Source organism: Oncorhynchus clarkii, chromosome 16 (assembly GCF_045791955.1).
Source record: "Oncorhynchus clarkii lewisi isolate Uvic-CL-2024 chromosome 16, UVic_Ocla_1.0, whole genome shotgun sequence".
NCBI classification, from domain to species: Eukaryota; Metazoa; Chordata; class Actinopteri; order Salmoniformes; family Salmonidae; genus Oncorhynchus; species Oncorhynchus clarkii.
Window position 1 is genome coordinate 46,412,766 of NC_092162.1, and position 27,741 is coordinate 46,440,506.

A 27,741-nucleotide genomic window follows, 5' to 3' on the forward strand; every position below is an offset into this window, starting at 1 on the left:
AAAGAGACCATGTTTGTATGCAGCTTTATTAACTACATTTTTTTTTATTTGACTTGGTTTGCAAACTAATGTGACACGTATTAATGCCAAAATAACATGCAAAACAGGCTCTGCCCCACCTGCCCTGAATGACAGGTCACCACAGCACACATTGTAAGTCCTGTTTTCTTATGCAAATGAGTAGATGTTGCTCATGGGGGAGAGGGCCTCCTGGCTCCTACTCTCCCTAAATTCTGGGTCTCTGTCATCCCTCTCCTTGTGTCCAGTGTACTGGCCAATGAAGGAGCCGTCCTCGTTGAACTCAATCTCCCGTCCATCACCGTACTCCACCAGACTGTCGTCACTCTCTGTTCATTTCATCATGGTGTCGACTGTCGTCTGACCCCTCTTGACTTTAGTCTCCTCCTCCCTGGAAGAAAAGTGAAAATATTAGAGGCTGTGTTATGGCTCCCAGCTTTCACCATACAGTTCTAGACATTAAAAACAGATTGTCTGGTTGTAATACTTACCGTTGGGCAGAGTAGGGAATGGTGGTGACACAGCTTATCCTGAAATGTTCAAAAATATTGTTTATAATTTGTGTTGAGAGCTACATTTTTGAAGAACAATTATGAATGAATGATTTTAGGATATTTTAATCAAGTCACTTAAACCATTAACTTGTTTCAACAGCGATAGCATGTTGAAATGCAGACTACCTAAACATTTATTTTAGTTCCAATTTATTGGTTATAAATACAAAATACAGTCAATATATAAGTAAAATAATACAGTAGAAATGGTGTACATGGTGTAGACTTGTGTTAGTGTTCATATTATCATACCTTTCCAGAGACCTTGAGTAGTCCAAAGGAAAAATGTGGAAACATTAGTCAGAATAAAGAGATAAATTCTAAGGATGGGGGAGTTATCAGGAAAAATACATTGTTCTGAAATAATGACAACACTGGATGGTACAACATTGTTAGGAAATTTAATGATTTGTTTCACTGTTGAGTATTATTACCACACCATATTACAGTATGGATGGGTCTTTCTATAAACTAGGGTACCAGTGTGCAATTCCCGCAGAGTACAACTGTTTGGAGCTGTTACAGAGACATTCATCACTTTTATTTTCATGTGGATAAATGAAGATAGATGCATTCTATATAATTCATGATTTGAATCAAAGCCTATGTTTAAACCCTTTTTTTGTGTTTGGAGTCCTCACAGATTTGGCAAAAATCGTGTGACATAACAATACCTTTCTTTCCTTACATTTATGATACGGTTTGTATCATATACTACGCATTTAACAATTGAATTACACATGAACCTTGACCCTGTGAAATTCCTGGACATTGTTTATTTTTTTGTATGGAGATCTCAGAAGTGTACTGTAACCTATTCATATATGTTATGGTGTGAAAACAGTTTATCGGCACATATTCAAAATAATGTATGTGATTGCAAAATCCAATGTTTCATACAGAAAGGGGTCAATAACATACGCACTATACACAAACATGGATTTAGTACTGTAGATATGTGGTAGTGGTGGAGTAGGGGCCTGAGGGCACACAGTGTGTTGTGAAATCTGTGACTGTATTGTATAAACTGCCTTAATTCTGCTGGACCCCAGGAATAGTTGCCAAGGCAGCAGCTAATGGGGATCCATAATAAATACAAATACAAACTTTAATGTGACGAACAAACATTTATACTGTCATTAAGGTTCTTCAATAAGTACTCATCTTAGTTTGATGTCCGTTTGATGTCTAGATGTTTAGTTACATGGGGACATTATCACGCAACATCAGCTGATTTATGAATTTTCTGAATGACTGTCAAATGATAAGAGCTTGTGTGAAACTGCACGTGACTTAACAACAGCCAAAGTGCGGGAATTGTAGGATTGACAGAACATTTGATGTCTATGTTAGCCTACTTCGTGGACCACATTAAATCAAGATTCCTGAGGTAAGAATACGGTCCATGTATGTTTTGATAGTTTATTTTCCTAGGTTATACAGACGAAACTGATACAATTGCATGTAAAAACAACAAAAAAAACGTGATATTTTGATGTTCAAATGTGTGTGGTTTAAATATGAAATGCTGGGTCAAATGCAGAGCCAACACTTCATGTCCGAAGAGGTCACCCTTCTAACTCCATTCTATTCATTTATTTATTAATAGCTGCCCATATCGTGCCACAGTGCCAAGATAAAGATTTCTTGATTTCTGCATAAGATTTAGTGTGTATTGACTTATGAACTACTGCTACTGTAAATGGTTAGCTGACTGATATATCCTAGCTACCTAGCTAACCATTGGTAATCTTAAATGATGCAAAACAACCAAAACAGTACCTATTGCTAGACTAGAGATATGCCCTAGCTATAGTTAGTCAATGGTTGCACATCTAAGTTGCTGAAATGAAGCAAGCGTGTGAATAGTAGGCATGTAAATATATTCTTTCACTGTTTACAGCAGGTCTCTAGCTACCCGGACCTGTCTGATCAGCCTGATAGGGTGCCGTGGGTGTGTCCAGCCTGTGTGTATAGCAATGGAATTAAAAATCCAACCAATGCCCCAAGTGTCGTGCTGTAGATCCACCACTCACCCAAAGGGTTGTGGTGTCCTGTCCAGAAACTACTCCTAGCCTCTAGCCCTAGACACTTGTGGAGATCTGAGAGGATTGGACAGGTGTACCCAATACCGTCAAAATTCTTCCAAGCTTAGCAGAGGGTAAGGTGGCGCTCTCACCATGTCTCCATCCATCCCTCTCAGATCTCCACATGTGTCTAGACTCTGGGCAGTAGGGGCTAGGGGTTATTTCTGGACAGGCCATGGGTATTATGGTAGCTCAGTCAGTCTGGCACTATCAAAAAAATGTAATAACTGTCAAATGCTTGCTTCCTCTATCCTTGGGAGAATCTCAATTACATTTCCTTGATTTGTTGCATCCTCTCTCCTCATCTTCTTCTCAAAACCCATTGGACAAGAACGTCAGAGTTCCCTCCTCTCTCACCTTCTTATCTAATGGGTTTTAAGGAGGCGGGGAGAGAGGACATGAGGAATGAAGGAAATGCAATCGAGATTCTCCCCGTTTCCTCCAATGTACTTTCAAGGAGAGGCAAGGAGTGGAGGAAACAAGGGCAGAGGAAGCAAGAACGTGATGTCTAGTTTTCACTCACACCCACTGTCTTGTACAGCTAACCTTGTGGAGGGACACAATATTCCCTAACCCCTAACCTAACCCTATCCCAAAAACCTAACCCTAGCTCCTAACCCTTTACGTAATTCTAACCCTGACACTAATTCTAACCTTAACCTTAAACCCCATAGAAATAGCATTTGACCTCTTGGGGACTAACGAGGTCAAATTTTTGTTTGTTTAAACACACACAGCTTCAAATTTTTAATGATTTCACCAATAATTTTTATGATTATTGGTTATTATTATTATTATTGTCAATGATTTTTCTGACAAAACACATATTACATTATTGTTAAAAAAATATAGAGATGCTGTTTATCTTTTTAATTTTCTGGAATGTTTAGCATGGCTTTAAATGATAGAGAAGTTGACTAAAGCACAAACAGACCTGACTAAAGCACATACAGACCTGGCTACTAGGCATGACAAAGAAACATGCAGTGTCCATGTTTCATGTGACATTTGGAATGACATGTAGATGTTTTATTGTTGCTAGGAGTTATGGTCTCATTGTGTCCATCTAGACTCTTATTCCTGTAATTATACATGTGAAGGTGCAAGAAAATCATGTTTAAATGTATATCAAACTATTTCGAAATGTTGACCCTGATGTCACACATTGGCCCATTTATTTATAGAAAGACCCAAATATATTTTCATATGACTGTAGATTGCTGTTCATGTGGAAGGTTTTAGATACCATAGTTGGCTTGAAGGGAAACTGACACGATCAGCACTACCTCACAAAATGATTATACATGATGTACGTGATTGACTTTGACCTACACAAATATTGATACTTATCTCAACTCAAGGTTCTCAGTTGATTTTCAGCCAGTTCTTTTATATTGCCTACCGATAGTCAAATGATCCCTCCTGATCGTTATCATCCACTGGCTCCAATGTCACTTCTTTCTTGTCCCGTACTGAAAATAAAAAGCTCTGTCTTGTTACTCTGACCAAATATAATATAAGCACTGCGTACTTAGGGTAAATATATCCTATCCATTAGCTAAATTTAGCACAATCGTGGGATTAGAAGCTTTAGGCTAGTGAATGAACTATAGTATTAGGTCTGTTGGATCTGTCACTCCATCTAAGAATGTTAGTCCTCTAATGGAGAAGTCTTGTTGACTACAGTATTGCTACAGTACCTGGGTATTTCCCCCCTCGGCTCCTCTTGATAAAGCAGACGACCAGCAGGATGAGCACGAAGAGGGCCGCAGCACACATCACACCAATGACCCAGCCCTGAGTGGAGAGGTCCACCTGCTCCCTTGCATTAGCTGTATGTAAACACACACACACACACACACACGTTTAATTGTCATGATAAAATCTGTAGGTGTGTGGATGTTTAATGGCTTGTAATTGTGTGTTGTGGTTGACCTGTGGTGTTTTACCTTCAGTTGTATAATGGGGTGATTCCTCTGTGTACCACTCTCCTACCCCAATTCTAGTCTGTGCTGCTATGGTGAATCTATAGCGGGTGTAGCGATCATATCGGCGCACAGCAAAACTGGTGGTGTTTGCGGGAAATTCCTCAACATGCAGTTCCTCCTCCCGGGTTGTGTTCACTGTTGAGGGAGAGCACACCAGGGAGCCAAGAGAACTTGATTTAGAGACCCGTTTTACCTACTGTACCCACTTTGTTCACCTGACTGACGATGAGTAAAGTCTTCCTACCTGTCTGATATTTCAGTATGTATCCGGTGATGATGCCATTGGGCTCTGCAGGAGTGTCCCAGTCCACCCAGATAGTGTCCAAATGTCTCTGCTGGATTCTGAAGAATCTTGGAACAGAGGGTGCTAGAGACAAATAAAATTAATTTCATTTTATTTGTCACATGCTTTCTAAACAGGTGTAGACTAACAGTGAAATGCTTACTTAAAGGCCCTTCATAACAATGCAGAGAGAAAAAAAGATAAATAATAAAAAACATTACACAAGGAAGAAATACACAATGAGTAACAATAAGTCAATTTGCAGGGGTACAGAGTCAATTTGCAGGGGTACAGGGTAATTGAGGAAGATACTGTGTGTTCATACAGTGTATTCAGAAAGTATTCAGACACCTTGACTTTCTCCACATTTTGTTATGTTACAGCTTTATTCTAAAATTGATTAAATTGTTTTTTTTCCCCCCCGTCATCAATCTACACACAATACCCTATAATGACAGAGCAAAAACAGGTTTTTAGAATTTAGGGAAATTTAAAAATGTATAAAAATATATAAAATAATTTACTCAAGTATTCAGATCCTTTTACTCAGTACTTTGTTGAAGCACCTTTGGCAGTGTTTACAGCCTCGTCTTCTTGGGTATGACGCTACAAGCTTGGCACACCTGTATTTGGGGAGTTTCTCCCATTCTTCTCTGCAGATTCTCTCAAGCTCTGTCTGGATTGGATGGGGAGCGTCGCTGCACAGCCATTTTCAGGTCTCTCCAGAGATGTTCGATCGGGTTCAAGTCCGGGCTCTGGCTGGGCCACTCAAGGACATTCAGAGACTGGTCCTGAAGCCACTCATGCATTGTCTTGACTGTGTGCTTAGGATCATTGTCCTGTTGGAAGGTAACCTTTGCCCCAGTCTGAGGTCCTGAGCACTCTGGAGCAGGTTTTCATCATGGATCTCTCTGTACTTTGCTCCGTTCATCTTTCCCTCGATCCTGACTTGTCTCACAGTCCCTGCTGCTGAAAAACATCCCCACAGCATGATGCTGCTACCACCGTGCTTCACCGTAGGGATGGTGCAAGTTTCCTCCAGATGTGATGCTTGGCATTCAGGCCAAATAGTTCAATCTTGGTTTCATCAGACCAGAGAATCTTGTTTCTCATGGTCTGAGAGTCCTTTGGGCTGTCATTTGCCTTTTACTGAGGATTGGCTTCCGTCTGGCCACTCCACCATAAAGGCCTGATTGGTGGAGTGCTGCAGAGATGGTTGTCCTTCTGGAAGGTCCACCCATTTCCACAGAGGAACTCTGGAGCACTGTTTGAGTGGCCATTGGATTCTTGGTCACCTCCCTAACCAAGACCCTTCTCCCCCGATTGATCTGTTTGGCCGGGCGGCCATCCCTAGGAAGAATCTTGGTGGTCCAAACTTCTTCCATTTCAGAATGATGGCCACTGTCTTCTTGGGAACCTCCAATGCTGCATACAGTTTTTGGTACCCTTCCTCATATCTGTGCCTCGGAGCTTTACAATTCCTTCGACCTCAACGATTGTAAAGGATTAATTGCATGAAGAAATATATACATTAAAAAAATAAGTTATTTGTTTAGATAAGAGTTAAGGATATTTTTTGTATAATTCTACAAAGTCCTAGAAAAAATGTAGGACTATATTCTATTTTTGTTTCCCTTATGATAAAAACATTAATAAAGTACTCCATTTGATCAACTTTATTTGTAGATTTGTTTAGTAATATAGTTATAGTAATTAATAAAGTACAGTTACAGATTCTTTTGACAAAGTTGAAACGAAAAAGCTAAAATTAATGTAACCAGGTCACAGGGGAAATGATTTACCGTATTCTTAAACAAAAGCAAGAAATAAAAACAGTAATTTGTTGATTGTATCGGACACAGTATTGTGCCCTTACACCTGTGCCTTTACGCATTAATCAATCTCTTCTCTTTATGCTTCGGGTCCACAGTCAGCACACAGCTTTCGGGGCTTTGTGTGAGCAAGCACCACAAACGAAAAGTTCTCATGGGCCTTGTTTCATGTGCACCTGCCACAGGTGTTGTATAATCTTTCTGAAGCGGTTGCATGGCATGGTCTCTCGGAAAAAGTCCCCTCCCTACCTATCAGACCAAAAATGACTGCCGCCGTATGCAATAAAGTGTGCAATACATGCTTTGAGTTCATCCATAGACATGTCCCACACCACATACTGTTTATTTTTCTGTGTGCATGCGCAACAGTACAATCTCTGATGTGCTGCAACATCTGCATGTCACAAACTCATCACTCTTTTCTACTCAAACCGTGCCATCCCTCCCTTACTCCCTCCTGTCTCAGGGTGGCAGTTGGGATCACGGTCTCAGTTGGCTCTGTTCTGGTTTTTCTGCAGGGAGGCTCAGGCATCAAAGGCAGAGGCTCGAAGTCAACATTAGAATCAGATGAAGACTTCATTAGCAACGTCGCTTTCAAGCTGAATATCTGATCCCGCATCTGACTCCAACTCACTTTCAGTAAATTCTGCAGCATTTGCAATGCTGTCAGTGCATGCGTCCATTCTTTTGGTTTGGCTTGCCATTGTGAACTTCAAACATTGTATGTTGTACTTAGTGTCTGATTTGACTATCTGAGTGGAAATTAATGACATTTTCCAGTCTTTCATAATAAAATAATTAGACCACCCACAACACCCACAATTCTTCAATATCATTACACTATTGTTCTAAATTCAATCATCCTATTCACCCTTGTCATTCAGATCAATCAAATTCAATCACCCTCCTCATCATTCAGTTCATTGGTCCCATGCAGCATTATCAGTTTGTATCAGGTTTCTATTGGTCCTTCATCCATTGACAACATAATATTTAAATAAACAAGTAGCATGTTTTCATTTCCCTTAGAATAAATGAGGTTAGTAATAGAGCTACAGTAAATAAAACATTCCGTTAACAGCTTCTTTTAACAAAGTAAAATGTAAAAGAGAATGGTATCAAACCGCAAGACACGTGGCCAAATGATGTGCTGCTGATAAACAGGCATAACAAACTCATAATTACACTATTGCCTTTCTAAATTAAATCACCCTTTTCACCCTCATCATCCTTATTTAGATTAAATTGTAAAGTACGGTGCACAATTATCGTCCATTCACCCATTTGTCATTAATTCAGAGAGGCGAGAGAGACGCATTAGCACCTGGCTGGGTACCAATGTCCTACAGCACATTGTCACAAATCAGGTAAAAAGGCTCTATACTTTTCGGTTTGTGATTTCAGAACGCTGACAAATGAGTAGTGTAAAATACAAATATTTAGGAAAAGTCAGGGAAGGAGTAGGACAAAGCTTTTTTTTTTGCAGATTTTTTAAATTGACAAAATCAAACATCAGTGGCCGTTGCCCTATGATGGTTCCAGTGTTAATCAGTCTCATGGCTTGGGGGTGGAAGCTGTTTAGGGTTCTGTTGGTTCCAAACTTGGTACATCTGTACCTTTTGTCTTGCGGTAGCACAGAACAGTCTATGACTTGAGTGGCTGAAGTCTGACAATTTTAGGGCCTTCCTCTGACACCGCCTGGTATAGAGGTCCTGGGTAGTAGGGAGCTCGGCCCAAGTGATGTACTGGGCCGTACACACACTGCCCTCTGTAGCGCCTTGCGGTCGGATGCAGCCAGTCAAGATGCTCTCAATGGTGCAGCTGTAGAACTTTGAGGATCTGAGGGCCCATGCCAAATCTTTTCAGCCTCCTGAGGGGCAAGAGGCATTGTCGTTCTCTCTTCACGAATGTGTTGGTGTCTGTGGATCATGATCATTCCTTAGTGATGTGGACACAGAAACATGAAGATTTCAATCTGCTCCACTACAGCCCTGTCGATGTGTATGGGGGCGTGCTCGGGCCCTCCGTTTCCTGTAGTCCACTATCAGCTCCTTTGTCTTGCTGACATTGAGGGAGAGGTTGTTGTCCTTGCACTACACTGCCAGGTCTCTGACCTCCTCTCTGTAGGCCGTCTCATCGTCGTCCATGATCAGGCCTACTCGTTGTGTTGTCTGAAAATGTAATGATGCTGTTGGAGTCATGTGTGGCAACGCAGTCATGGGTGAACAGGGAGTACAGGAGGGGACTAAGCACTCACCCATTAAGGGCCCTCTTATTGAGGGTCACCGTGGTGAATGTGTTGTTGCCTACCCTCACCACCTAGGGGTGGCCCGTCAGGAAGTCTAGGATCCAGTTGCAGAGGGAGGTGTTTAATTGCAGGGTCCTTAGCTTAGTGATGAGCTTGGAGGGCACAATTGTGTTGGATGCTGAGCTGTAGTCAATGACCAGCATTCTCACAAATGTGTTCCTTTTGTCCATGTGGGAAAGGGCAGTGTGGAGTGCAAAAGAGATTGTGTCGTCTGTGGATCTGTTGGGGCGGTATGCGAATTGGAGTGGGTCCAGAGTGTCTGGGATGACGGTGTTGATGTAAGCCATGACCAGCCTTTCAAAGCATTTCATGGCTACAGGTTACCTTGGTGTTCTTGGGCACAGAGACTATGGTGGTCTGCTTGAAACATGTAGGTATTACAGACTGGGTCAGGAAGAGGTCGAACATTTCAGTGAAGACACTTGCCAGGTGTCAACCCATGCTCAGAGTACCTGTCCTGGCAATCCGTCTGGCCCTGCAGCCTTGTGAATGTTAACCTGTTTCAATGACCCTCACATCGGCTACTGAGAGCATGATCACACAGTCGTCCGGAACAGCTGGTGCTCTCATGCATGGTTCAGTGTTGCTAGTCTCAAAGCGAGCATAGAAGGTATTTAGCTCATCTGGTAGGCTTGTGTCACTGGACAGCTCACGACTGCGTTTCCCTTTGTAATCCATGATAGTTTGCAAGCCTTGCCACATCCGACGAGCATCAGAGCCGGTGTTGTAGGTTTCAATCTTGGTCCTGTATAGATGGTTTGCCTGTTTGATAGTTTGTCGGAAGGCATAGTAGGATTTCTTATAAGCGTCCTTCGATTGTCCGGGTTTTGGGCTTGGTCCGAGATAATCAATATGTATTTCGCCTCCGACTCATTGAAGTCCAAATTAAGGTTAGTGATAGCTGTAAGTGTCAGTCAAAATGATACTCAAAATAACACAATTGGTCAGGAGCCCGTAAAACAACCACTATTTCCTCCGGCGCCATTCTATCACTGCAGTATGGAAGGGAACAGGCGAGTGACATAGATCAAAGGTCAAGTCTGAGAATAAACAAAGGAAAATACATGTTTAGGAAAAGAGCTGACAGAAAAACTGGCACATCTAATACAGCATCACAATGTTTTTCCTTACTTCCCTCTGGAGTGGAGAACTCTATGGTGTTACTGGGGTGTCCCTCGTATCGGTTGTTGGCCACCACTATGTACATCTTGTAGTTGCTGTAAGGGATGAGTCCCGGCAGGACACCAGAGAGACGCGGCCCGCTGGCTGGAAAGGCTTTTGACTTCATGGCCCTGCTCACACTCAGCCACCGCAGCTGGCTACTGTCTCGCCAGAAGTACACCTGGGATAGGGGGACACAGCACATGCGTTAATTTGTATGTTTGTTCCCTCGTTCAGTTCCTCAGTCCCTCATTTGTTCATTCATTCAGCCGATGTGTGAAGAGCTTTCCATCCACTGCTTTCCTAATGTATACCAAATGTAGCCTGGATCTCATAAGTTTGTTACACTTGGAATTGAAAACCAGAAACTAAACAAGTCACTTATTCCCAGTAGTCTGACCTTGTACTCCTTCAGTTCACCCATGATGCTGCTGCGAGCCACAGGGTCCCAGTGAACGGTGACCTTGGTGGCCTCTATCCTGGACACACGCAGTTTGACGGGGGCAGCAGTGGGACCTGGAAGACACCAAGAGGAAGTTGCAATTCACTATGGTGTGGCTGACTGCCAGGTGTCAAGTAGGGATGGTCTATATTTACCCGTAAATGGGTCTCTGTGTATCTGCAGGAAGGGATTGTGTGGTGATACTCACGGTCTTCTCCAGAGTAGCCTATGATGACAGGGGATTCTGGGCCCAGCCCAAAGTCATTGACAGCTTGGACCTTTATCTCGTATGGTGTGAAGGTGTCTGCGTCGTAAATGTAGTATTTACACCACCAAGTGGTAGCGTTCTTCCACTCCTCCCTGGAATCCCTCCGTTTCCACCACACCAAGTACTTTAGGTGGGGCCCATTCCACTCTCTGTTGTTCAGTGCCTTTTCCCCATACCAGACAAGGAAGTTTAATTGTACAGAATAAAAGTTATTCTTCATTGAATAAATGTTAACTTCAATTTTTCTCATATATATATATATATATATATATATATATATATATATATATATATATATATATATATATATATATATATATATATATATATATACACACACACACACACACACACACACACAACCGTTCAAAAGTTTGGGGTCACTTAGAAATGTCCTTGTTTTTGAATGAAAAGCACTTTTTTTGTCCGTTAAAATAGCATAACATGTATCAGAAATACAGTGTAGACATTGTTAATGTTGTAAATGACTATTGTAGCTGGAAACGGCTGATTTTTTCATGGAATATCTACATAGACGTGCAGAGACCCATTATCAGCTACCATCACTCCTGTGTTCCAATGACACGTTGTATTAGCTAATCCAAGTTTATCATTTTAAAAGGCTAATTGATCATTAGAAAACCCTTTTGCAATCATGTTAGCACAGCTGAAAACTGTTGTGCTGATTGAAGAAGCAATTAAACTGGCCTTTAGACTAGTTGAGTATCTGGAGCATCAGCATATGTGGGTTCGATTACGGGCTCAAAATGGCCAGAAACAAAGGACTTTCTTCTGAAACTTGTCAGTCTATTCTTGTTCTGAGAAATGAAGGCTATTCCATGCGAGAAATGCCATTGAAACACTGGAGTGACGGCTGCTAATAATGAGCCTCTGTACGCCTATGTAGATGTTCAATTAAAAATCAGCCGTTTCCAGCTACAATAGTAGTTAACATTAACAATGTCCACACGGTATTTCTGATACATTTTATGCTATTTTAACGGACAAAAAAAGTGCTTTTCTTTCAAAAACAAGGACATTTAAGTGACCTCAAACTTTTGCACGGTACTGTATATTTGAACGTATCACCTCCCAGCTGATCTCCATGTTGTTTCTCCATGTGCTCACTCCTTTGATATTTTTAGGGATGGTGTCTGGGGCTGAGAAGCATAGCAAGTATACAAATGATTTTGAAAGCTCTTTGTCCAATGGTTTGAATATGAAAGATAATTGTTGTCAGCTGTATTCCTGTTCAATACAATTAATGAAGACAATAGATATCCCTTATTCATAGCACATCATCACACGCATCAAGCATGAAATTCTCACGCGCTCCACCAGTCTGGAAGTTGGCGGACGAGCGACTGGGTTTACTCATTCCAATATCATTGATAGCAATGACCCTAAACTCATAGATAATGAATGGTGACAGTTGCAGAATGACAGAGTTGAGGTTTCCAGGGTATGTGGAAAGGTTTCTCCAGTTGTAAGGTAACCAGTCGTCATCATCATACTGCACCAGGTATTCTGGAGGTAAAGCCCAGAGAAAAAAAACACTGATTACTTCAGTTGATTTTGGTTAACTCTGACCATTTCAAAGAAAGTCTGGTGCACACGTGGCATGCCATCAGGACTGTTTACTCTGGGTGTTCTGCTCCTGAGGTGGAGAGTGTAAGGCTGAGTTGTTACCTTTGATAGGGCTGTGATTGCTATCTCCAGGGGTCCAGGAAAGCCTGACACTGCGCTCAAAGGAGTCCGACAACTTCAAGTTTGTAGGAGGGTCTGGACGATCTGGGAGGAAGGGAAGGAAACTGGTGTGGCAAATACCAAATATATACAGCATCCACATGCTGTCTATCTACTCCTGTCACACAATACAATGTAATTAACATTCCATAACATGTAATATCCATAATATTGATATATTCTTAATTCCAGTCCTTTACTTAGATTTGTGTGTATATGTTGTGAAATTGTTAGATATTACTCGTTAGATATTGCTGCACTGTCGGAACTAGAAGCACAAGCATTTCGCTACACCCGCAATAACATCTGCTAAACACGTGTATGTGACCGATAAAATTGGATTTGATTTGATTTTGAGGGGAAGGAAACCTCTCAGGCGAACGGTGACTTTAAAACAGTTGCAGAGTTTAATGGCTGTGATAGGAGGAAACTGAGGATGGATCAACAACATTGTACTTACTCCACAATACTAACCTAATTGACAGAGTGAAAAGAAGGAAGCCTTTACAGAATAAAAATCTTGTTTGCAGCAAGTCACAAATGAATACCGCAAAGTGTAAGGTTTGAGTCAAATCCAATACAACAAATTACTGAGTATCACTTTCCATATTTTCAAGCATAATGGCAGCTGCATAAGGTTATTGGAATGCTTTTAATCAATAAAGACTGGGGAGTTTTTCAGGATAAAAAAAACTTTTACAGAATGGAGCTAGGCATAGTCAAAATCCTAGAGGCAAACCTAGTTCAGCCTGCTTTCCACCAGACACTGGGAGATTAATTCACCTTTCAGCAGGACAATAACCTAAAACACAAGGCCAAATCTACACTGGAGTTGCTTACCAAGATGACATTGAATGTTCCTGAGTGACAGTTACAGTTTTGACTTAAATTGTCTTGAAAATCTATGGCAAGATGGCTGTCTTGCAATGATCAACAAACTTCTTGACAGAGCTTGAAGAATTTTGCTCAATCCAGGTGTGCAAAGCTCTTAGAGACTTACCCAGACAGACTCACAGCTTTAATCGCTGCCAAAGGTGATTCTAACAAACTCAGAGGTGTGAATACTTACAGTATGTAAATGACATATTTCTCCATTTCATTTTCAATACATTTGCAAACATTTCTAAAAACATGTTTTCACTTTGCCATTATGGGGCATTGTGTGTATATGGGTGAGATTTGAATTTAATACATTTTGAAATCAGGCTGTAAAACTAAATGTGGAATAAGTCAAGGGATGTGAATACTTTCTGAAAGCACTGTGTGTATGTTTACTGAGCGTCACGTTAGAGCCCTACCCATCACCACCAGGCGGGCAGAGATAGTGGTCTTGTCTATCTCAGTCTTGATGATGCAGGTGTAGTTGCCTTCGTCTCGTCTGTTGACGTTTGTAATGACCAGCGTTGAATCCTCCAGTGACAGCCTGTAGATAATTAACAGGACATGCTGATGACATTAGGAAGTCATCTTGACAAATTCAGTTGAACAATTCGCCATTTAGCTTTTAGTTATACTCATATATAGACTACAACTCTGTTAGTTTGAAGTTAGCTATAACCATAACTAGGACATTAGGGTGGCAACAGAAACCCTATGGTTTCAATGGTTACAAGGACGAGTAGTCATAGTCAGGCCCACCTCCAGCCTATGATGAGGAACTGTTTGTTCTTCATCCAGGTTGTGGTGACGGTGACTGTGGGGTCATGTTCGGCCTTACACTCCAACCGGACATCAGTCCCTCGGAGGACTCTCATATTGTCTGGCCATTTGAGGATTTTGGTGGACTCTGGAGAAACAGAGGATACGGATCATGAGAACACCTACAATGTACAGTGTATATTGAACCACATGAAGAAGCGTTACAGTTAAGCTATTATTGGGTATTCACCTTTGACCTCTAATTTGACCCGGTTTTCGTCTTTTCCGGCGGCGTTGCTGACAATACACAGGTATGTCCCCTGGTCGTCCATACAGGTGCCTCTGATCTGCAGGGTCCCGTTGCTGTGTACTTTAAAGCGATTTCCCTCTAGATTTCCAAGTCCATACTTAGACCTGTGCAAAAAGAGGTAGGCAGTTAGACACATGCATGCACACACACACCTGAGAGAAGAGCATCATAAACATGTTCTCACCAGCGCAGATCGGGCACGGGCGAGCCAAAATAGCGGCAGTCTAGCCAGGCGCAGCTGCCCTCAATGACTTTCACCAGGGCAGTCCTGGGCCTGAGGATACGTGGTGTTGCATCTACAGAAACAGAACATATGACTATACCAATGCTTACATGATGATCTGCTGTAATTTCTGTTCACGTTTACAAGTATTTCAATAAACAGAGGATTATGGTTATTTTCTGCAAATGAATATGGTATCTTACCGAGTACACTGATGTAGGCATTGGCAAACAGGTAGCCATACTGGTTGGAAGCATTGCATTGGTAAACACCCGTGTTCGCCACAGTGACTGAATGGAAGGTAACTGTATCACCTGACACCTGCCTGTTTGGAACCATAGTGGCATCTGGAAAAAGCATATAGTACAGTAAGTAAGTCAAATACTGTGTCCTTGCAGTTATGGAACAGTTTGTTACTTTACTATAAAGTATTCAGTTAAGTGACAAAAACAGTGGATTTTATACATAAAACGGGTAATTGAGCAATTTGAGTGTCATCTCCTGCAGTCATTTGCAAAAGTGCACTTGGATTCTTAGGTTAGGTGGCTGTGCTTACCTTCGATTGAATCTCCGTTGATAAACCAGCGGATACTGGGCCGAGGGATGCCGTCAGAGCGGCACACTAAACGTGCATTCTCCTCTGGGGCCAGAACCAGGTTACTGGGTTTCTCCAACCAGAATGGAGCCGCTGTTAAATACACGGTTCAGGTCAGCATTTTAGAAGAAAAAAAAACAAATCTAAGCTGCATCAGTGAATATTTGCTATATGAGTGGTTCATAGAAAGTGTTACCGAATGAGCTATTTCCTCCCATTGTAAATCAAACAGTAGCTATGTTTCCATTAACTTGTCCAGTGATTTTTTTGTCAATATTTAGGAAGTTTGCATAGAAAATAGGTGTCAATTGCCTGCTTGGGTGCGTTTCCATTTAACTAACCTAACGTAGCAGGCACACAAGAAATGCCCGAAACTACATCCCTTACATACTTATTTATTCTTCTTGACAAGAATAATAAATAACTGTCTGCAGAGGTTCTCCTCTGCACTATTCAACCAATCCAGGAAAAGAGGAGGAGTTAAGATGGAGTGTCGCCATGTTAACGTCCAAAAGAAGAAGTCGTGTCACATGAACTCCTTCCCTTTCCCCTGAAAAGCGAAACATCTGGTTGTTGGGGACTCGGCAGAGACATCAAAATGATTCGGCAACCATTTTCTTGTCTCGAAAAACACAGTTTCCATCATCAGTTTGACAAAAGAAAAATCCATCCCTATTGAACTGAACTGTTATAGTGTAACGAATCTCCTCTTCGTCTGAGGAAGAATAGTCAAGATCGGACCAACACACAGCGTGGTAAGTGTCCATGTTAATATTTTAATATAACAGAACACGAAACAAAAATAACAACGAGAATGTAAGAAACTAAACAGTCCTGTTAGGTGAAAAAAACAGAAAACAACTACCCACAAACACAGGTGGGAACAGGCTACCTAAGTATGGTTCTCAATCAGAGACAACGATTGACAGCTGCCTCTGATTGGGAACCATACCAAGCCAAACACATAGAAGTACAACACCTAGAACAAAACATAGAATGCCACCCCAACTCACGCCCTGACCAAACAAAATAGAGACATAAAAAAGAAACTTAGGTCAGGACGTGACATATAGATCTTTATAAATTGTCTCCTATATCTGCCGTTTCCATAACACGTTGCAAATATTTTTTTTGCTACATTGCTTTGGCTGAATAAAACTGGGCCAATGGAAACCTGTCTAGTGAAATGCAAAGATTATGTGAAAGATCAATGGGAGAGTTAATATCGTAAAAATATCCCTGTATCTGTGTGTTGGTGTGATGGAGAATACAGTGCCCTCCACTAATATTGGTACCCTTGCTATATGAGTAAAACTGGCTGTGAATTGTTTTTCTTCATTGTTCATGCTCTTGGTCTTTCATTCAAAATATTCACAAAAATCGAACCTTTAATTGAAGTAAAAATTAATGAATGAAAAAATTAATTCTTGTCAAACAAATATTTTTTCTCAAATATAAGTGTACCATAATTATTGGCACCCCTTCATTCAATACTTTGTGCAACCTCCCTTTGCCAAGATAACAGCTCTGAGTCTTCTCCTATAATGCGTATTGAGGTTAGAGAACACATGGCAAGGGATCTGAGACCATTCCTCCATACAGAATCTCTCCAGATCCTTCAGATTCCGAGGTCCACGCTTGTGGACTCTCCTCTTCAGCTCAACCCACAGGTTTTCTATAGGGTTTAGGTCAGGGGACTGTGATGGCCATGGCAAAACCTTGATTCTGTGGTCAGTGAACCATTTTTGTGTTGATTTTGAGGTGTGCTTTGTCCTTCTGGAAGATCCAACCACAGCCCAGTTTCAGCTTCCTAGCAGAGACAGTAAGGTTTTGATTTAATATCTGCTGGTACTTGTTAGGATACATTGTATCATGGACTCCATCAAGTTGCCCAGGGCCTTTAGAGGAAAAACAGCCCCACAACATCAAAGATCACAGTGGGGATGAGGTACCTTTCTGCATTGCTATCTTTCTGTCTACGCCAAACCCACCTCTGGTGTTTGTTTCCAAAAGCTATATTTTGGTCAAATCTGACCATAGAACCCGGTCCCATTCAAAGTTCCACTAACGTTTGGCAAACTGTAGGCTCTTGAGTTTGTTGTTTGACGACAGCAAAGTCTTTTTTATGGCAACCCTCCCGAACAACTTGTAGGTGGTGTCTGATCGTTGGAGACTTTCTGACCAAGACCCAACTAACGTCTCCAATTCTCCAGCTGTGGTGCTTGGAGATTTTTTGGCCACTCAAACCATCCTCCTCACTGTGCGTGGGGTTAATATAGGCACACATCCTCTTCCAGGCCAATTGTTAACATCTCCAGTTGCTTCAAACTTCTTAATTATTGCCCTAATAGTAGAAATGGGCATTTTTAACCATTGAGCTATTTTCTTATAGCCATTTCCTGATTTGTGCAGGTCAACAACCTTTTGTCGCACATCATTCATGTATTTTCGGGTCTTTCCCATAGTGATGGATGACTATGGGAACTTGGCCTGTGTGTCACCTCCAGTGGTGACTCGTCATTCAGGGCAGGTGGGGCAGAGCCCCACAATTTTAGCAATAAATGATATCATCAATATCAAATCAAATCAAATTTGATTGGTCACATACACATGGTTAGCAGATGTTAATGTGAGTAAAGCGAAATGCTTGTGTTTCTAGTTCCGACAGTACAGTAATATCTAACAGGTAATCTAACAAATCCCCAACAAATACCTAATACACAAAAATCTAAAGGGATGGAATAAGAATATGTACATATACTATATATGGATGAGTGATGGCCAAACGTCATAAGCAAGATGCAATAGATGGTATAAGATGCAGTATATACATATGAGATGAGTAATGTAAGATATGAGGCAGCAGCCTCTCTGTGTTAGTGATTGCTGTTTAGCAGTCTGATGGCCTTGAGATAGAAGCTGTTATTCAGTCTCTCGGTCCCTGCTTTGATGCACCTGTACTGACCTCACCTTCTGGATAGTAGTGGGGTGAACAGGCAATTGCTCAGGTGGTTGTTGTCCTCGATGATCTTTTTGGCTTCCAAAATGCAGGTGTTTCAACCTAGCTCAGTGCTTTCTGTGGGGGTGGGGCAGCCAGCGGAAAATACGGAGAGTAGGAGTTGGTAATGTTCTCTAGTTGCACGATGATTAGCTCAGTGTTCTGTCACCCGTGGGGACAGTACGTCACCGCCAAGTCTTAGGGTAGACCTCGAAAATTCAAGCCCCTTTGGTGCTGCCATAGAGTTACATTAGAAGTGACCATCCAACAAGGCTCAAGGTCATTGGCCACAGATAAAATTACATCAAATCATGTCATATCTACAGTAGCTTTCATTGGACTGATCATGTCAACATCATACCTTCAAAATTTTGGCTAGCAGTCATCATCATGAATCAAGTCGACAATCTACTGGCAAATACTTTTTAATCCTTGTCATATGAAGATAAATAATGAAGAGAAATTATAGATAAAAGGTATCGGCCATTGGACATAAACATTACACAACAAGTTGGAAATCGCAAATTCAACAATGAGTGGTTTGGAAGGAATCAGTGACAGTGGCTAACTGCAAGCATTGCAAAGCAATCACTAGCCTGCTATTCAGTGGAGTGGTTGTGTGGTCCCAAATCTCTTTTCCAAGTTTAAAATTATAAACATTCAACATTGGCCATGGTGTCAATTAAGCATGATTTGTGCCACACTCAAAACAACTGTTAACTCTGAACTGCAAAAACTTGACTTCAGTGAGTTCAAGACAAAAAACGAGCTCCGACTGCGAAATACGTTTTGAACGGTCATCCAACTCGGAATTGTAAATCGGAAACTCGGGCCTCTTTCTAGAGCTACGACCTGAAGATCAATGACGTCATCATGATTCGACCTTGTTTTTTTCCGAGTTCCCAGTTGTCTTGAAAGCACCATAAATTCAGAGGATGCCAGACTTTGATGACTAAATTTGCCCACGAAGGACCGCCGTGCCACTTCCTGGTCAAGTGAGCACAGCACAACAAGTTCAAAAATGTATTTTATGCTGCTGCATAAATTATGTAATATGCCAGGGAGATATGTATACTGTAGCTAAGAAAATAATACTAATTGTATGTTGTGTAGTAAGCTGTTAGTAGCCAATGTGCCTCACCCTAATAATTTGGTCTATTTACCGCTCTTAATTTTGCCTACTGTTCTGACTTGGTGGTGCACATGTAGCCTATAACCTATTTTAGAGATGTTTTTATTTTTTATTTATTTATTTCACCTTTATTTAACCAGGTAGGCTAGCTGAGTTCTCATTTGCAATTGTGACCTGGCCAAGATAAAGCAAAGCAGTTCAACACATACAATAGCACATATTTACACATGGAATAAACAAACATAGAATCAATAATACAGTAGAAAAATCTATATACAGCATGTGCAAATGAGGTAGGATAAGAGAGGTAAGGCAATAAATGGGCCATGGTGGCAGAGTAATTACAATATAGCAATTAAACACTGGAATGGTAGAATGTGCAGAAGATGAATGTGCAAGTAGAGATACTGGGGTGCAAAGGAGCAAGATAAATAAATAAATACAGTATTGGGATGAGGTAGATTGGATGGGCTATTTACAGATGAGCTATGTACAGGTGCAGTGATATGTGAGCTGCTCTGACAGCTGGTAATGTAATAATTACATTTTGTAAGAGCTTTCATTGTCTACTTATATGTCCCCTTAATTTATCCTACGGTTCTGACTTGGTGAACAGGGAGAATACTATAAGAACAGTCCATGTTCTGAATTCTGTTGCTGTACATTTCAAAAGTGCTAAACAAATAGTTATATTGACTATGTCTGTCCTAGCTCGCTCATGAATGTCTTAATCGAAATTACGGATTGCCTCTTATCCGCTTGTCGTCCCCTTATGCCATAGTTTGTAAATCTCAATGGTCATTAGAAACCACATTTGTTTAAACAAGTCAGCCATATCAGCTATGTTTTTTTTAAAGGCAGTAAATGAAGCTGAATGAACTGTTTTGCTGCCTGACAAAGCTCTGCAGATAGCCAGCTGTAGCAGTGGTAAGATGTTGGGGCAGCTTTATGTAGGCCCTAACAGTTTGTGGGCACTGTTTGTCACCATTATAGTGCTATTAATGTATTGTTTAGTGTTGTGGCTTTGCTGGAGTACATCCTACTTTATTATTTATTTTGCCCCAACTAGATTTACATGCTAAAATTACCACTGGTCACCACATATTTATACCCCAGTGAAACAGGAAGTCATGGCTTACCACTTAAGTATTCCTAATCACTCAGATGAACATAAAAACATAAAATATGAATGGGAATATACTTTTGTCCAATTTTACTCATAAGAATTTCTAGGGGTGCCAATAATTCTGGAACACATGATTCGGAGAAAAATATGTATTTCATATTTATTTAAAAAAAAATGTTTTACTTCAATTAAAATTTAGATTTTTGTGAACATTATCCAAGAGGATAAACAACAAAGACATTTTTTTCACAGCCCATTTTTCTCATACCAAGAGTGCCAATAGTGGAGGGCACTGTAGGTATGAAGATGTTGTCTGACCTTTGATCTGGACAGCGATGGTGTGTTCCAGGTATCCAATCTTGTTAGTAGCTGTGCAGGTGTATTCACCAGCGTCCTCAAATGAGGCCTTGGGGATCTGCAACAACTTGTTGTAGTTCTTCACCTTAATGTTGGTTGTGTCCAGTTCATCTCCATCTTTGGTCCATGTGATGACAGGGGTTGGACTATGGTCAAATATGGTAAAAAGAAATAGGTCAATTCAGGGTGATTTTTGAGGGTTCTTATAAAAGTTAACAGCCTGAGCAAAAAAACATACATAGTGGCGAGGTTACAAATTTCATGAAGCGATTTATTACTCTGGCTTGTGAAAGCAGACACACTAAATATTGTCCAAATTATTTCAGACTTTTTATTATTCTTTGGAATGCTACTCCTCTTGAACCATTTTAGCTAGAAACACCATTCACTTTAAAATGTGTAGACACGTCTGGAATAGTTTGCTTCCATACAACTTTTTGATATATTTTATCATTTTTAAACTATAAAACTTGTCTTTTTTTTTGTCCTCCATACACTTTCATGGGATTTCCTCAACATTCTAAAGGGCTCATTGTGATCATGACTTCCAACATTCTATTCTATTCACTGTAAACAAGGTAACTTTCTGACACAAAATCAGCTACTTTGACCACTTTCCGAACCGTTTAGTCAAAAAGTTAGAGAGTAGGAAATCTTTGTCTACTTCTCTGCTATTTAAATCTGAAATCAGAACACTTTTTCCACTACCACAAAAATACTTTTAAAGAGCCAAAGCAAGAAACACAATTTTACTTCATGTAAAATGACCATCTAGTTTCATTTGAAACCTGACACTACATTCACATACAGTACACGGGGTAATAGTAATACAATGACTAACCCCAATGGTAACATTTGATAAACACTCGATGAACATTCATGTTTGTGATTGAGAGGATCACTCACACTCCAGCAGCGATGCACTCGAGGAGCAGCTCCTCCCCCTGCAGGACAGTCTGGGAGCTGGACCTTCCTGCCGGAGACAAGAAGGTGGGGGCGGCCTCAGACACCATGCGCGCTGAGGAGGGAACACATGATTTAATTATCCAGGAGTGAAGACTTTTCCCACTGTCAAACATCATGACAGCAGGGACTACGGCTGTGGATTGACTACTGGGACCACACTGGGAGCAAATGCAATGTTTTTGATATTTTCACTCCACAACAACACTGTCTGATCTCTATTTCAAGACATGTCAATGTTATAGAAGAATGCTCTAGAATGTTATATCGTGTTAAGATGAGGAGATTGTTCATTTCTGATTGTATATATATAAATACAAAAATGAACAACAAAAAGCAGAGCAGTTAGATCAGAGGAGAACGGTAAATCATTTTAGGTGATAGTCTGAAATAAACAATGTGGAATCTGTAAGTATGCGGCACAATACAACTTAAATCGTACAGCAGTGAGCCAAGCTGTGAGCCAAGCTTACCTACCTTTAATGAGGTAGGTAAGTTAGTACATGGTAGTAAATAAAATGGTGGGACTCTTGTGTCACGTACTGTTGATGCATGTTATGCAATAACCAATACTAACTTGTAAGGACTCTGACGGTAATAGGCATCTTCTGCTGGATCATGTTTTTGTAGGGGAAGCGTGCATTGCAGCAGTAGTCGGTGGCAGAGTCATTGACATAGACATGAGAGAAGTAGAGATCTCCATTCACCCCCATAGACACTCTACGGTCCTGTTTGATAGGCAGCATGACTGGGGGGTGGGGCTGGTGAGGCCAGTTGAAAGGTCTACCAGATGAACCTGAAATTGAATATTAAGTTATGTATGCATTTCCTGGTAAGGTCATCTTGAGTTAATATGTTTGGGATAAGTATCAGAATGCAAAAATAAGTTTAAAGAAAGAAGCTCATCAGTTCAGAAAGAGAGACAGGTGGTTGTCATTAGTTATAAAATATAACATTTAATTCCTGGGGTGGCAGGTAGCCTAGTGGTTAGAGTGTAGAGGCTGCAGGTAGCCTAGTGGTTAGAGTGTAGAGGCTGCAGGTAGCCTAGTGGTTGTTGGGCCAATAACCGAAAGGTTGCAAGATTGAATCCCTGAGCTGACATGGTAAAAATGTGCCTCTGAACAAGGCAGTTAACCCACTGTTCCTAGGCTGTCATTGTAAATAAGAATGTTATTAACTAACTTGCCTAGTTAAACAAACAAAAATCCTAGACACAATGTACTACTGATTTGAGAAAAGGAGGTAAGGCCTACTCACACTTGCTCATCCAGTAGATCTCAGGTTTGGGAGGCCCTGGAGGAGGGCTGCAGTCCAGGACCAGAGGGAGACCAACACTTACTGTTACTGGCTCCAACACCTCTCTGGGCCACAGAGTGGCCTCTGACATGGACACATAGGGGTAATTTTTAAATATTGGGTTAAGAGGATGATGTAACATACATTTAACACAGGAAGCAGAATCTTGCTGGGACATGGACTTATCTTAACGTTAGAACTATTTTTGAGGTCTAAAAACGGCTGACAGAATTGGACTTTGGAGTGATTTGTCCCTTTAGGCTTTGCTTGTTTCTACCACAAACGTTTAAGCATTATCACGATTTGAGGCACTGGCTTTTCTAATGTACTCTGTGACAATGGATTCAAAAGCCTGAATGGAGGGCAGCTTACTAGAGATGTGTAGGTTGATCTTGTTTGAGTATGCAGCGCCATACTCGTTGGTGGCAACACACTGGTACTCCCCCTCATAGGCCCCTGGGTCAGTCCAGGCATAGATGTCCAGCGTCCCCGAACGTCTCCTCATTGAGGCCTGAGGGTCCTTTGCCACGTTGAAGTACTTCCCATTACGCCTCCATGAGAAACTTAGGGATAAAGGCAAGTCTTTAGCATCAGGTAAATACAAGTGGTCTACTACAGCTGCTCACAAATTGTACATGGTTTTGACCTATAAAGAAAGTGTTTTGGATGGGTCAGTTCTTACATTGGGTGGGGGGTGCCTTTGGCTTCACACTCCACGACCATGTTGTTTCTAGGATCCACGACATGTTCCTTCAGCGACTGTTTTATAATGGTGGGGGGCTGTCTGACTGTAGGTCAAAATTAAATACCTGATTAGGAATGTACATTAATTGAGATACTGTATTTAAGCAATAAGACATGAGGGGGTTTGGTACAGTGCAATCGGAAAGTATTCAGACCCCCTTGACTTTTTTGATTTTGTTACATTACAGCCTTATTTTAAAATGGATTCAATTCAATTTGTTTCTTATCAATCTACACACAATACCCAATAATGACAAAGCAAAAACAGGTTTTTAGAAATATTTGCAAATTCATAAAAAAAAGTGGAAATTTCACATTTACAATAGTATTCAGACCCTTTACTCAGTACTTTGTTGAATCACCTTTGGCAATGATTACAGCCTTAAGTCTTCTTGGGTATGATGCTACAAGCTTGGCACACCTGTTTTTGTGGAGTTTCTCCCATTATTCTCTGCAGATTTTATCAAACTCTGTCAGGTTGGATGGGGAGTGTCGCTGCACAGCTATTTTCATGTCTCTCCAGAGATGTGGGGACATTCAGAGACTTGTCCCGAAGCCATTCATGCGTTGTCTTGGCTGTCTGCTTAAAGTCGTTGTCCTGTTAGAAGGTGAACCTTCGCACCAGTCTGAGTTCCTGAGCGCTCTGGAGCAGATTTTCATCAAGGATCTCTCTGTACTTTGCTCTGTTCATCTTTCCCTCGATCCTGACTATTCTCCCTGTCCCTGCTGCTGAAAAACATTCCCTCAGCATGATGTTGCCACCACCATGCTTCACCGTAGGGATGGCGCCAGGTTTCCTCCAGACACGACCCTTGGCAATCAGGCCAAAGAGGTCAATCTTGGTTTTATCCGACCAGAGAATCTTGTTTCTCATGGTCTGAGAGTCCTTTAGGTGCCTTTGGCAAATTCCAAGCGGGCTGTCATGTGCATTTTAATGAGGAGTGGCTTCCGTCTGTCCACTCTATCATAAAGGCCTGATTGGTGGAGTGCTGCAGAGATGGTTGCCCATCTGGAAGGTACTCCCATCTCCATAAAGGAACTCTGGAATTCTGTCAGAGTGACCATCGGGTTCTTGATCACCTCCCTGACCAAGGCCCTTCTTTCCTGATTGCTCAGTTTGGCCAGGCGGCCACCTCTAAGAAGGGTCTTGGTGGTTCCAAATTTCTTTCATTTAAGAATTATGGAGGCCACTGTTTTCCTTGGGGACCTCCAATGCTGCATAAATGTTTGGGACCCTTCCCCAGATCTGTGCCTTGACACAATCCTGTCTTCGAGCTCTAAGGACAATCCCTTCGACCTCATGGCTTTGTTTTTGCTCTGACATGCACTGTCAACTGTAGGACCTAATATAGACAGGTGTGTGCCTTTCCAAATCATGTCCAATCAATTGAATTTACCACAGGTGGACTCCAATCAAGTTGTAGGAACATTCTGTTTGTGCTTTTCTAATAACCAATTTCTGTGTTCATGCAAGTGACTGATTGAGCGTACCTGGGAGGAAACCTCACTATCAGTGAGCAATTTGGCAGAATGCCCAGAACCTTGTTTTGAGAATGAAAAGGATCTCTCAGTTTCAAGGTCTCAGCTTGGAGAGAAGAAGCCTCATGAGGTATTAGTCTGTCACATGCATGAACCACATGTTAATGATTAATTATTTATGAATGATGAATAAGCTAAATCATGCAAATATAACTTGTCTGTGTAAACAGTATACAGTATAAGAGAACTAACGGGACTACCCCGGTGGACCTCACTTCAGACCGGTACTTAATGCATCTAAGTTTGACTCTGACCTCTCCAGCATGCTGTTAATAAACAATGATTCATTTAAGATTGACTTTGAGTGTCCCTGTGTAGAATTTCCACGACAATCTCAACGATGGTCAATGGAAACAGGATGCATCTGAGCTCAATTTCAAGTCTGAATATTTATGCAAATAAGGTGCTTCTGTTTTTTTAAATTGTTTTTACATTTGCAAAAAAAATCTAAACCTATTTTCGCTTTGTCATTTTGGTATTGTGTGTAGATTGATGAGGAATTTGTTTTATGTAATACATTTTACAATATGGTTGTAACGTAATAAAATGTGGAAAAAGTCAAGGGGTCTGAATACTTTCTGAATGCATTGTATATGGACAACAGACCACTTCTAAGGGCTGTGCCTGGACACAGCCCTTAGCTGTGGTATTTTGGCCACATACCACAAACCCCTGAGGTGCCTTATTACTATTATAAACTAGATACCAACATAATTAAAACAGTAAAAATATAGTTTTTGTCATACCCGTGGTATACGGTCTGATATACAGTACCACGGCTTTCAGCCAATCATCATTCGGGCTCAAATCACCAAGTTTCTAATTGACATTAGCCATATACCACACCCCCTCGTGCCTTATTGCTTAAATATACAGCACTGTACACTGTTACAGTATATCACCATCTAGCAGGGCTACAATAGGTTGTGTTGACTTACTTTCCAGTGGGACATCGATGGCAGTCAGCCGTTGCCATAACAGCAGTAATAGAGTTGATCTGACCAGCGCCCTCATCTCTACAGTGAATGGCCTCCAGAGATCCTGTTGAACTGCTAGATGCCCTTATCTATAAACTGTTTTATAAGTGACCGATTAAGCAATTTAAGTTTCATCAATTCAAATGAAATTAAATATTGTGACATTTATAGGACCAATTGTTTTCTAAGACAATATTTTCCAGCACAAAACAACCAAATAAAATGAAATAATATTTAGTTTCCAAACAGCAATATTTCATTTCTGTCCCACTCAACAGTCAGCACTGGCACATTCTCTGACAGAGTCTCTTTGTCGCACAATAGATCCACCTACTAACACATGGCCAGGACTCAACTCCAGTCTCAAGCCATTCTGAAAGACCAGCCTCCACAGGACTACATTATAAAGCTCTTGTTAGTTGCTGTATAGATTTATTTGAATCCCAAAGAAATACACACGTTGTTATCATGTAATGTCACTACTATTTTACTGTTCATTTCTAAATATACACAACATAAAGCGCGGCAAAACAGATCATTGATCAGATTCATTGATCAACTCATCAACAACCATTATCAGAACTTTTCCTCCTCTCGTTAGCTCATTACATCTGTGTTACCTTTCATAAGTACAATCCTTCAAGTGATATCGCATCAGGGTTCCCTCTTCCCAATCGTCTACAAGACTTTCCAATGCATTGAGTTTCTCCACAATTCCAGTGTCCAGTTAGTGCAGGAAACGGATAAAATCCTTGGCGCACAATCAGTCAATTCTATTTTCTTGGTCAATCGAACAGCAGGATTCTGGAGAGACAGAGCATAGTGGACAGACTTCTGTCTGTGCCATGGCCATTGTGCCCACCCATCTCATGAATGAGCTCCCTACACCTCCCTCACCAACCACATCTCTGTCCCTGCCTCTCTCTCTCTCTCTCTGCTTCTCTCTCTCTGCCTCTCTCTCTGCTTCTCTCTCTCTCTCTCTCTCATGTATTAGCATAGACATGGCATCAGTCAAAACATGGCATGGTATCAAGAACAAAAATAAAACTAGCTGAAACAAGTCACTTACTTCTTGTCATTGTTGCTAGCTATCTGGCCATCTAGAATCACAGCACACACATTTCTGCCCCACTGAAGCGCGTGCAGTTTCCGTGAC

The 27,741-nt window shown here is 41.2% G+C and overlaps 1 protein-coding gene across 3 annotated transcripts; it reads right to left on the minus strand.

Moving 5' to 3' along the window:
• Positions 1–8: 8 nt before the first annotated feature.
• Positions 9–27,570, minus strand: LOC139368593 (neurofascin-like). Of its 3 annotated transcripts, XM_071107645.1 has the most exons (27): positions 27,206–27,570; positions 26,547–26,681; positions 24,008–24,113; positions 23,698–23,888; positions 23,287–23,409; positions 22,607–22,825; positions 21,973–22,084; positions 21,028–21,212; positions 15,415–15,546; positions 15,062–15,205; positions 14,820–14,931; positions 14,576–14,739; positions 14,326–14,473; positions 13,986–14,110; positions 12,631–12,732; positions 12,271–12,468; positions 12,031–12,101; positions 10,882–11,104; positions 10,632–10,747; positions 10,202–10,412; positions 4,892–5,014; positions 4,609–4,782; positions 4,360–4,491; positions 4,062–4,131; positions 825–836; positions 510–548; positions 234–409 (listed from the first exon to the last, which is right to left on the minus strand). In XM_071107645.1, exons 2-27 carry the CDS (start codon positions 26,620–26,622, stop codon positions 352–354), a joined length of 3,366 nt encoding a protein of 1,121 aa, XP_070963746.1. In that variant the 5' UTR covers positions 26,623–26,681; positions 27,206–27,570; the 3' UTR covers positions 234–351. The 3 variants fall into 3 exon arrangements, with proteins under 3 accessions (XP_070963748.1, XP_070963746.1, XP_070963747.1); XM_071107647.1 differs by lacking the exon at positions 825–836 and having other exon boundaries at positions 9–409; positions 4,058–4,131; XM_071107646.1 differs by lacking the exon at positions 825–836.
• Positions 27,571–27,741: the final 171 nt, after the last annotated feature.

Excerpts from the sequence above, each read along its gene's own strand:
- LOC139368593 (XM_071107645.1), bottom strand. The coding sequence starts at position 26,622 with ATGAGGGCGCTGGTCAGATCAACTCTATTACTGCTGTTATGGCAACGG. Across the intron at positions 22,826-23,286 it reads GATCTACTGGATGAGCAAGT|GTTCATCTGGTAGACCTTTC; the intron begins GTGAGTAGGCCT and ends ATTCAATTTCAG. Across the intron at positions 4,783-4,891 it reads CATACTGAAATATCAGACAG|TGAACACAACCCGGGAGGAG; the intron begins GTAGGAAGACTT and ends CTCCCTCAACAG.